Below are 11,717 nucleotides of genomic sequence, written 5' to 3'. Positions count from 1 at the left end.
GTTCTGCAGGACCAGTCCCTTCACATGTTCCAGCAATTCATAAAGGAGGTAGATGCTGGGGTGGGCCAACTCAAACCCCTGTATCTGAGCCTGAGGTGTAGCAGAGTTGGTCAATTTGCCAGCTCTCCAGCACTATCCCAGTGAGGGACAGGGCCAGCTCTTCTGCTCTCCCTCTCTGCCCAGGCCAAAGGGTGGAGCCTGCTCTCCCAGATGCTGCAGCCTGTGAGGGTCAAGACTGACTCTCCTGCCTGTAGAGCCATATCTCCTGTGCTCTATTGGGGGCAGGCACTACTGTGTTGTTCAGATTAGGGTGGGGTGGGGTAGGGTAGGCATTCTTCTGCGTGATGCAGCTGGTGAGGGACAGGGCCAGCTCTCCCACTCTGCTCAGGTGAGTGGTGGGGCCAGCTCTGCACAACCCCTAGACATCAACATGGCCCCAGGCAGCAGCCCAGAGCAGGGACGTTTGCATGGGTTTTGGTGGTAACATGGTCTATGGACATTGACAGATTCCATCAACTGCAGGCTCATGGTCCTCACCGCCCTTATTCAATGGTTCCTTACCAACTGTATTTTTAAAAAATTTTAGTACATATGAGTATGTTGTCTTCATGTACACCAGAAGAGGGCATCAGATTCCATTATAGACAGTTGTGAGCCACCATGTGGCTGTTGGGAAAATTGAACCCAGGACCTCTGGATGAACAGTCAGTGCTCTTAACCACTGAGCTATCTCTCCAGGGCACCTTACTATTCTTACTCAAGCTACCACACTTTTTATTTGTGTTTTTTGAGACAAGGTTTTGCTATAGCCCTGTGTGGCTGGAGACTTGAGATTTCTGTATTTGCCTTTTTTGTTTGTTTGTTTTTGTTTTTGTTTTTTGTTTTTTTGAGACAAGGTTTCTCTGCCCTGGTTATCCTGGAACTTACTCTGTAGACCAGGCTGGCCTTGAACTCAGAAATTTGCCTACCTCTGCTGTATCTGCCTTTTTTTTTTTTTCTTTAAGACAGGGTTTCTTTGCATAGCTCTGGCTGTCCTGGAATTCACTCTGTAGACCAGGCTGGCCTCGAACTCAGAAATCCACCTGCCTCTGCCTCCCAAGTGCTGGGATTAAAGGCTTGCGCCACCACCACCTGGCGTATCTGCCTTTTAAATGGCATGTATTACCAGTCTTAGCTGCATCTCACTTATTAAAAAATAAGAATGTAGAATATTTAGAAGATACAGATAAGTCTAGAAAATGTTATATTCCACTATTTGATTCATCAATACTTTGTTTTATATATTCCTAGTCTTTCCCTTAATTTGCTTACATAATTGAGTTGGGGTTACTGACTTGAGATGGTCTATACAGCTCAGGCTGATCTGGAACTTGAAGTCTTCCTGCCTCAGTCTCTCTTGTGTCCCATGCTTTGCTGGTCAGCAGCAATGAGGACAGAACACTGAGGCTCCTTCTCACACGGTTTACTCAGGAATTCCTTTTTGTTACAGCTTCTTCAGGTTTCTTGGTGTTACAGCTCTCTCAGGTTTCTTGCTTCTGTGGAATGGCCCCCGGCTGCTCAGCTAACGCTGCTTTTATACCCGAGCCCTAGCTCTCGTGGTCCTCCTGGATTGGTCCCCGGCAATCGCCTCATTAGCATGCACCTGCTCAGGTTTGGAGCATGCGCAGTGGAACCGTTTACCACTATGGTGTATCGGGAACCAGCGCCATCTTGGATTTTATCGTCCGAGCGGTTGAAGGCTGCTCACAATAGATCAGGGGGCAATGCACTCTGCCATGGCCCATCTTAGGTCATTCCACTTCACACACACACACACCCCCACCTGAGGGCTCCGTGTCTTATGTTGGTCTACGCTCAGGGAAGGTTGCCCGTCTTTGGGTGCCATGGAGCTGGTGCGTTTCTCCAACTCTGAGTGTTTGAGGCGGATTATTGTTTGAGTGAAGCCAGCCAAACACTGGGAGATGTGTCATTCTCGATAGCCACCAAGGCTTGGTAAACCACTGCTTTATGTTTGGCATGCTCCTTTTTCATTCGGCAAAGTAGCCAAAACAGAGGACACAGCCCAGGAGGACCAGGGCTCCCCAGGCCAACATGCCTGCCCATTCTTTAAAATGATTCATCGCTGTCTGTATCCAGGAAGTCAAACCATTGGCCAGGCTCAGGTCCACCCGAGTGGAGTTAATGTGGACAACCATCTCTCGCAGCTCTCTCATTTTGTCTTCAAAGTTTGCCGACCAATCCTGTAAGAGGAGCTTTGACAATTGCTTGGACAGATTAGCAGCCTTTGTAAAATTTTGATACTGCACCGAGGTAACACACAAGCCTTGCTTCTTCCACTCACACCCCAACTGTGCTAATTGCCAAAGAGTATCAATCTGTTCTTGTATTAAATCTATGGATTGTGTTCGGGGTGCATACTAACTTCTCCTCACCCATGGGCGTACTCCCATTGCTTACTATCCACAGAAAAGGAGGCCAGAGGTACACTGGCGAGACTGAAAATGTCTTACTGCCGTAAGAGTGAAAACTAGATGACAAACCCCAAGTACCAGAATTACCACTGTTAGAAAAATCCATACTGGCAATAGACCCGAGGGAAAATTTACCCTTCTGATAAATTGCTCCTCCAAGCATAATCATGGGTCCCAAATCCATACAGCTACCACTTGTTCCACACAGAAGCCATAAATCAAAAGGATTGGTGATAACTTGCTGAGGATCCCTAGTAGATATATTAAGCATTCCTGTACAGGACTCGTTCACTACGTTACTAATCATGGGGCTAAAGGAAAAATAATATTGTCGAACCCAAACTGCTCTGCGCCTCTGACACCCAGTCCAGGGAAAAGGTCCTTCCTCTCCTGTGGATCCTTTACAAAAAGGTGCCCAGCGTGGCTGTCTGGGAGGATCCCAGGCAGAGACTCGAGTGGGCCACCACCCCACAAGACGAGAACCGTTACCTGAAAACAAGCTAGTACCCCCATCCCCAAACGTCAGCTGTGGTAGAAAATCTGCTGACTGTTGAGACGATTTGATGCATTTTGTATCATCTGACCTGTTAAAGCTCATTAGGAAGCACAGGTTACCTTCTAAGCTGACATTTCTATTACCCTCTATCGCGCTCATCTGATCATCAAAGGGAAGGTAGGGTAAGCCTAAGCTCCTATTGCTACTAAATAAACGTGGAAACATGGTTGCATCATGTCTGACCGGCATCGGCTTCGGGAACACCGACAGGATTCCCCATCTTGGTTCGGTCCTTCCTGGCGTCATCATTGCCACCATCACCAGGATCCTCAGCGCAACACGGACTGGACACATTGGTGAATTTCCCATATTTTCACTTATCTATAAAGGGATATTATAAGGCTATGGGGCGACAGATGGATTTATGTGTGTCTGCTTCCAACTTACAGTCTTGGTGCTGCGTGATCTACTCCTAGCAGACACATTCATGCCCCGGTCGATGGCAATTTAGGCAGAAACACAGACCACAGACCAAGAAGAAGGCAAAAAAAAAAAAAAAAAAAAAAAAAAAAAAAAAAAAAACCAATAACCGCAACGACCGTGGGATTGACTAGTGAAAAGAGGAAAAGCATGCCCTCCCTATCTCTGGTCTACTGGGCGTATTCAGAAAGACTCACTGGCACTGCAGGCCCTCAGCCGAAGAGGTCTGAGTCTAAGGAACTGTCGGCCTTGGCTCCCCGTACTTTCACTTTCCCTTGTCAATGTGCTGCTCTAAAAGCAGACTTTATAGTCCCTCACCGGGAGCTTTCCTGACGGCTCAACTTTACCGAGGCTTTTCTGCTCTAAAAGCAGACTTTATAGTCCCTCACCGGGAGCTTTCCTGACGGCTCAACTTTACCGAGGCTTTCCTGCTCTAAAGGCAGACTTTACAGTCCCTAACTGGGAGCTTTCTTGAAGGCTCAACTTTACTGAGCTCTTGCCGATCGATCGCCTGTCCATCGAGAGTTCTGGAACCTCCTACGGGTCACTTTGACATGAAGCTTCCTGTCCCGGGCCACCACCTGTCCCACGCTTTGCTGGTCAGCAGCAATGAGGACAGAACACCGAGGCTCCTTCTCACGCGGTTTACTCAGGAATTCCTTTTTGTTACAGCTCTTTCAGGTTTCTTGGTGTTACAGCTCTCTCAGGTTTCTTGCTTCTGTGGAATGGCCCCCGGCTGCTCAGCAAACGCTGCTTTTATACCCGAGCCCGAGCTCTCGTGGTCCTCCTGGATTGGTCCCCAGGCAATCGCCTCATTAGCATGCACTTGCTTGGGTTTGGCGCATGCTGCAGTGGAACCGTTTACCACTATGGTGTATCGGGAACTGGTGCCATCTTGGATTTTATCATCCAAGTGGCTGCCTGCATTCTAGTGCTGGGGTCACAGCCATACTGTCACATCTGTGGGTATAGCCACATCTTAAGCACTTTTTAACTTAATAATAGTTTATCTTAATAACAGCTTGGGGAATTTGTTTCATTGTTTGAAACATTATTGTAATGACATTCTGGTCTTATTTTGAATAGCTGTGGTATAATTTATTGTCATTCAAGCTGTTTTCAGTTTCTTGCTATTAAAATTTTAGTCTGGCCATGGTGGGAGGTGTGCTTTTAGTACATCTGCTCAGGAGGCAGAAGCAGGAGGATTGAATGAATGTGGAACAAAAGGCTAGCCTGGGCAACACAATGAGACCCCATCTATTAAACATTCATTTTTGTAACCTATTTTGTATATTTGTGACATCGCTGTGACTGTTTCCTCTGAATTGACACATTCCCTCCAACAGGGAGGAGGGAAGCATCTAAGACACTGAAAAGCTGAGGAAACAAAAACCTCACAAACCACTTTCCCTGGGGAATATCAGCCCCAAACAACTCCTGGGTGGGAGGAGTCATTTCTGAAAGCTGGGCAGGGAGCTCTAGGGTGTAGACTTTGAGAGTTGTCACCCATGCTGGCATGGGCTTTTCAGTGATACAACTGCTAAGCGTCACCCATGCTGTGTGTGCAGGCTTCTGTAATCCCTCACTCACTCAGGTAAGCAGCTCACTGATCTATCAGGCTGGTCTTGGATAGGAGGAGAGTGTCTTTGGTCATTTCCCTATCTGGGCTGAATAGATGTTTGTTTTCATCTGCCCTGACAAAAGTCACCAGCAGGCATTGCTGAGCCACTGGTTATAATTATATCTGTTACTTAGACCTGGGCAAGTCAGGAATTCTATCTGCTCCAGATCTAGATCCTAGAACAGGGTCTGGCATGCAATTCAGCAAGCTGGTGAGTGAATGGATGAATGCCTGTCCCTGTATGTATCCTAGCAGAGAGGTGTCAGTTGATACTATCATATGTAGTCTGCAACAGTGTAATGGGGAGATGGGCGTTCCCTGCAGGTTAAGTTTTTTTCTATCAGAACTCTTTAAAAATATCTTGTCCTATATCTCATTGATTCAAAGAAACTGCAGTAATTCTAATATTTTATATTATGCTTTCTTTTCAGACAGGATCTCATGTAAGTTATGCTAGCCCTGAATTTGTCACACTGCATCATGCTCTTGAACTCTTGAACTCCTTTGGCCTTGTCTTTTGGTCTTTGCTTCCAAAGTGCTGGGATTATAGGCTCATACCACCATGCCTAGCTCCTAATTCTATATTCCCAGACATTCTATTTGTAACACACACAGCTATATACAAATATTTTCTTAAAACTAATCATCTTACCTTTTGGTTAGAAAATATGGTTACTTATCAATGTCTTCCCCAAAAGTATAACTACAAAATAACTAATATTTATTTTTAATTTTAATATTATGTTTATGTACCTATTCATTTAGTTACTGTATATGCAAGAGGTCAGAAGGCCACTTGCAGGAGTTGGTTTTAGCCTATCCTAGGTTTTGGGGCTTGAACTTAGGTCTTCAAGCTTAGTGGCAAGCACCTTTACCTACTGGGCCATCCTGCAGGCCCCTGTACTTATATTTTGAGACTGAGGTCTTACTGCGTTGTCTAGGACAATGTTAAAATTACTAGACCCAGACATTACACACACATGGAGACCTACAGCTCTAAATGGGATGTGTCCATCAAATCCCTCCACTCGAGCTCAGGGAACCCCTGGGGAAGAGGAGGAAGAAAGTGTAAAAGCCAGAGGAGATGGAGGATACCAGGAGAACAAGGGCCTCTGAATCAACAGGGCAAAGCTCACATGAACTCACATGACTGAAGCAGTGAGCATAGGATCTGCGCTTGGTCCTCTGTGTATATTGCAGCTTCAGTTTAGTATTTTTATGGGACTCCTGAGTGTGTGAATGGGTGGGTCTCTGATTCTTCTTGTGCCTTCTCTTGGGGCTCTTTTCCTTTTCATGTTTTGTCTTGTTCAGTGATAGTTTTCGTTTTATATTTTATTTTGTTGTTATTGCTTAGAAGACTTTTCTAGTGAGAGACAAAAAATGGATCTGGATGGGTGAAGAGGTGGGAGGGACTGAGAGGAGTGGAGGGAGGGAAAATTATAATTAGGATATGTTGAATGAAAAATAATCTCCAATAAATGTGGGGAAAGAAGATAAGAAAAGAAAGGAAGAAAGAGAGACAGACAGACAGACAGACAGACAGAAAGAAAGAAAGAAAGAAAGAAAGAAAGAAAGAAAGAGAGAGAGAGAGAGAAAGAAGAAAAAATTACTGGGCTTAATTGATCCTCCTGCTTCAGCTCGTAAGTAGTTAGGCATATAGGCATGCGCCCTAGCCTGCCAACAGACTTAGACTTCTGCCCTAAGCATTGCCTCTAAGGCCTGCACATGCTCAGTGCCTCCCACTGAGCCAGGTCACCAGCTACACTTTTGAGTATTCAAGGTAACATAATTACTTGAAGGCAGTTTCAGTAGTTCTGGGAGCCCCGTCTTCACTGCCTTTTCTTGGCATTTTATCATTTTACATTGTAGCTGGCACGGTGGTGTACAGAGTTTGTGAAGCAGGGGGAGGAGGACTGGGAGTCTGAAGACAGCCTCGGCTCCTGACTAGAATCCTGAAAACACAACAGAATCTATTCTTACCGTGTTCTCTTTCACCAGTGTTGAAAGTTTCCTTCTGTCCTGGTCTTTTGAGGTAGGGTCTTTTGGGGAGCCCAGACTGACTCTCGACCCTTTCATCCTGCCTCAGTTTCCCAGTGAGTTGGAATTACAGGTGTGTGAGCTACCATGCTTGGTTTCTTTCCCGGATCAGGTTATTTTCTAGAATAATGATTAAAGAATCTGTTCTGTATAGTGATTGGGATGGGCTCCACAACACACCTCCAAACCAGCTTCTGAGAAAACAGTTTCAGGTAGTTGATAGTTTATTGACTTAAGAGAATTAGAACAAGAGCTGAGCATGCCACATGCAAGCACAATCCTAGCACTTGGGGGCCAGAAGCATGACACATGCTGCAAGTTCTAAACTAGCTAGAAAGTGAGTTCCAGGTCAGCCACGGTTCCAGGGGGTGGGACAAGAGGAGGGCAAGAGGATCAGTATGAATTGACAAGTTTTAGGTTGTGGCTCAGTTGGCACAGTGCTTGCCCAGCATGCATGGAGCCTGAGTTTTGTTACGCAACACCTTATAAGCTGGCATGGTGGGGCATGGCCATAAGCGCCACACTTTCGGGATTCAGGAGTTGGAGCCAGGAGGATCAGGGGGATCAGGGAATTCAAGACCATCATTGCTTATTTATCAAGCCTTAGGCTATCTAGCCTGGGCTGAATGAGTCTGTTACCCCGTCCCCCACATACAGAGAGAGAGAGAGAGAGAGAGAGAGAGAGAGAGAGAGAGAGAGAGAGAGAGAGAGAGAGAGAGAAGAGAGAGAGAGAGAGAGAGAGAGAGAGAGAGAGAGAGAGAGAGAGAGAGAGAGAGAGAGAGAAGAGAGAGAGAGAGAGAGAGAGAGAGAGACAGAGACAGAGACAGAGACAGAGAGAGAGACAGAGACAGACAGGCAGACAGACAGACTGATGAGAATCTGCAGAGGAAATAAAACACTTTTGTCATCCTGATAATATATCAAAAGGTTACTGTAGACTTAATAATGTTTATAGAATTCCAAAGTTGTGTGCTTCCCTTTGATAAACTGTCAAAAACCTCAGAGTTCCCATAGACTCTAAGAATGAAAGGAACTAAGAAGCAGAATGATACATACTTAAATACGTTTAAGACAGTAAATTCTGGACAGTTGAGTTTTATCAATAACAACCACAACATCCCAGTGTGAAAAGACAGCCCAATGGGCGAAATGCTTGCTGTGTGAGCGGAGGACCTGAGTTCCAGTCTCCAGCGCCCTTGGAGAACGTTGAGTGTGGTGGCTTGTGACTATAAATCTAGCACTGAGGTGGCAACGGAGAGGACAGGCAGATTCTGGAGGCCCATTGGCCAGAGTCTAGTAGAAATGGTGAGCCCCAACTTCAGAGATAGACCTTGCCTCAAGAAGCAGAACAGAGAAGCAATTGAGGAAGGTGCCCTGACATCAGCCTCTATGCCCCGCACACTGCGTGGGTGAGAACACTAGAGTGTACCCACACGTGTGCACTTGCACATGCAGTACACACACAAGCACAAAACACCATGGTACCTATAATTCCAATACAGTCATATGTCTCTAATGTAATGGATGAGCTGTTATGTGCAGGAGAGATGTGCCTAAGAAATTCCTAAACTTCTCAGAGGTTCTTTGTGGTGTGGGGAGAGGGTGTGCTGCTAGTATTCCCTGCAACTGCAATCCCCTGAATCTGGTGTCAAGAAAACCCACTCATTTAGAGTCACCCCAAGCTCAGATGCTTATTGACCAGAGGGCCCTGCTTTCTGCTGGTATCCTGGTTGTTTTAAGCCAAGTGGGAGTAGCGGAGAATGCCTGACTCTAATAATAGGGTAATTAAAGAAACCATAGGAAGAGAAAACATCCTGTGATTCAAAGGTTTTTACTTGTCGGAATCCAAAAGATGTCAAATTTCCACCTGCTAAGCACGTAGTAGATAAAAGCAAGAAACCATAATTTTGATTACTTTGGAGAGCAGTTTTTGAAGAGTTGTTTAGAAAACACAGGCTTTTCATTGCCGAAACCCTTTGAAGCCTTTCCGTTTCCTTTTCCTCCCTGTCTCCAGGTCAGACTCACTGAGGTCCGACGGGGAAGATAATCCAGAGTTGGAGGGGGAGTTCTTGTTCACGCTGGCGTCGTGCAAGTGCAGGTCCTTAGCGGAGAGCAGCTCCTGGCCGACATTCCAGGACCAGGTGTAGGTGGAAAAGGTGTTGTAAAAGGACTCATTGTTGCTTTCGATGCCAACCAAATCCCCTCGGATCTTCTTCCAGAGGTTCAACATTTCTTTCCGGTGGTCAAGGGCAATTCCTAAGTTATAACTATCCGTGGCTCTCTTTACCTGCAGCGAAGAGGGCAGATATTAACTTACCATAGCTACCTCCACTCTCCTTGATGTACGAACCACGATTATTGGTTGTTCTAGAGTTACACATGTGGAAATCATTAAGACTATGTATGGGGTTGTGTGGGAGCTAGGCGTCAGTGGAAATCAAAATCACTTGAAAGCTGGGTATGGTTGCGCACACTTTTAATCCCAGAACTTGGGAGGCAGAGGCAGGTGGGTCTTTGAGTTTGAGGTCATCCTAGTTTACATAGTGACTTCCAGGACATCCAGAGCTACAGAGTGATACCTCAAACAAAATGAACCAATTAATAAATGTAATTTTTTGACAAGGTCTTACTCTATAGCTCTGGCTGGTCTAGAACTTGTGGAGATCCCCCCTGCTTCTGCCTCCTGTGTGTTGATATAAAACACTCCTAAACCGACTGCACTCATAGACCTACTAAAACATAATAGACTAAGATAGGAAGTAGTGCGGGGCTAAGTTAGGATACCTGACACAGCCTAAGACGGGGAGAGTCACCTGGGAGGAGATGCTGAGCTGAGAAAATCCTTAAGGATTTGAAAGCTCAGGATGGAGAGGGGTGGTGGGAAGGAGTCCCAGGAAGAAGAGGCCAGAAAAGCAAGTGCTTCAAGCAAATAAACATTCTGGACCTTGGTGTTGCTAGAATGTTGGGGTTAAAGTGAGGGATGGAGAAGTGATGTTGGAGGAAGGAGAGCTCAACACAAAAAGCATGTCATGGGAGCTGGGTTCTAGGTGGTGAGAGAAAAATCCTTCAGCTGTGTAGAGTAGAAAACGGCCAGCTACTGAGAACTGGAAGTCTCAGTTGCTCTCCAACATGTAATCCTCCTGCTTCTGTCTCTGGGGTGGTGCTTGGAAGTATTTACTTGCATCCATCTTCCCTAGCCTCCCAGAACTGGGGATTAAACCAAGGGACCTTGTTCATGCTAGACCGGAGTGCTACCACTGGGCCATATCTTCAGCTCAAACATTTATCTTTAAGCAGGACAATGGCGTATTTACATCGCCATGTTAGTTAGATCCGTAGCTGAGTGGCAGGTGGATGGCTAGAGGGGGAAAGCTGCAGAACGGAGGGCCACCAGACTAGAGGCTGGTGTCCTGGTAAGTCTTCTGGAAGGGCTCAGCTCAAGGCAGAGAGAACAGGGAGAGAGTGTGGGGAGCAGAACTGGAAAGCATCCCCCTGCAGTGAGCTGGGTTAGCTTTGGTGGCTCACCGAGATTCAGCATCCTCAGGGAGAGCCAGACTGAGGGGGAGGAGAGTGAGCACGGGCAGGCTGAGCTCCATGTGTCCTGAGAGTTAGCATCTAGGGGGAAATGCCTATCAGGTGGTTGAGTGAGGGGGGACCAGTGTACGGGAGAAGAGGTACAGGCGGGGGGGGGGCAAATCAGTTATCCGCATGCAGGTGGTTGCTGCTAAACAAAGGCCCAAGTCACCCATGTGCCCCCCCCAACTCGATTCACCTGACAAAAGAGATCCCTGCTGTCTTCCTAATGGCTGACTTCTAGGGAGACTACAGGAATGACATTTTTTCAACCTGGTGCTGGTGCCAGAGGTCTCTGGCCACTGGCAGCCTCCATTGACTTGCGCGCTTCTGTGCTAACGAGACAAACCGCCGCCTGCTGCGTTGCCTTCTTTACTTCCACCCACCCCAGTGCATTGCTACTGTCTACGTCCTTCTCCATGACTCTGTCTTCACCCCGAGTTTTCATAGAGTAGGAGCTGTGCTTTTCCCTCGGTGATGTCTCCTAATCTCATTACTCGTGGATACACATTTACGAGTGAGTGTGTGTGTTCATGCTATGAGAAGACTAGCAGGATGGGTAGAAAGCTGGGGGCGGGGGTAGAAGCATCAAAAGCCTGCGACTGCTGCCCAAGAAAAGCAAGGGACACTTAGGAATATCACAGCTGAGGCTGACCTCCGGCACACACATGCGCACACGCTGGTACACACAGACATTGGAGAGGCTCCACAATGCTCAGTTTTAACCCTGACTCTGCACTCCCTGGCTACTTTTGGAACCATGACTACACGATAACCCCGTGTTATTAAGTATGCACTTACTGCATACCACCTGCCTTCAGCATGTGATGCTGACCATCATGCTCTTTACTGCTGCTATTTCCTTCCGTTTTACAAAGAGCACCTTCAATCCCAGCAGCTCTGGGGCTTTGCCCCTCTCCTCCTTCAATCAATCTCTCAAGCGAAGCTATCTCCCATGAGTTCTGGGCAGGATACAGCTCATCTTGTCTCACTATAGAGTGGATAGTTGTGTTTGTTTTTGGAAGCAGAGTCTTCCCAG

General features: G+C 46.7%; 1 protein-coding gene across 5 annotated transcripts in view; it reads right to left on the bottom strand.

Moving 5' to 3' along the window:
• Positions 1-8,917: 8,917 nt before the first annotated feature.
• The window catches only part of Efcab3 (EF-hand calcium binding domain 3), a 316,604-nt gene continuing 313,804 nt past the window's right edge, over positions 8,918-11,717 (bottom strand). For all 5 annotated transcript variants that reach the window (XM_031352655.1, XM_031352656.1, XM_031352658.1 and 2 more), the window contains one exon: positions 8,918-9,392. In XM_031352655.1, coding sequence (XP_031208515.1) covers positions 9,066-9,392 — 327 coding nt within the window. In that variant the 3' untranslated portion in view covers positions 8,918-9,065. The remainder of the gene's footprint in view (positions 9,393-11,717) is intronic.

The sequence above is a fragment of the Mastomys coucha genome, unplaced genomic scaffold, assembly GCF_008632895.1.
Source record: "Mastomys coucha isolate ucsf_1 unplaced genomic scaffold, UCSF_Mcou_1 pScaffold5, whole genome shotgun sequence".
Classification (NCBI taxonomy): Eukaryota; Metazoa; Chordata; class Mammalia; order Rodentia; family Muridae; genus Mastomys; species Mastomys coucha.
This window is presented reverse-complemented; position numbering and strand designations above follow the sequence as displayed.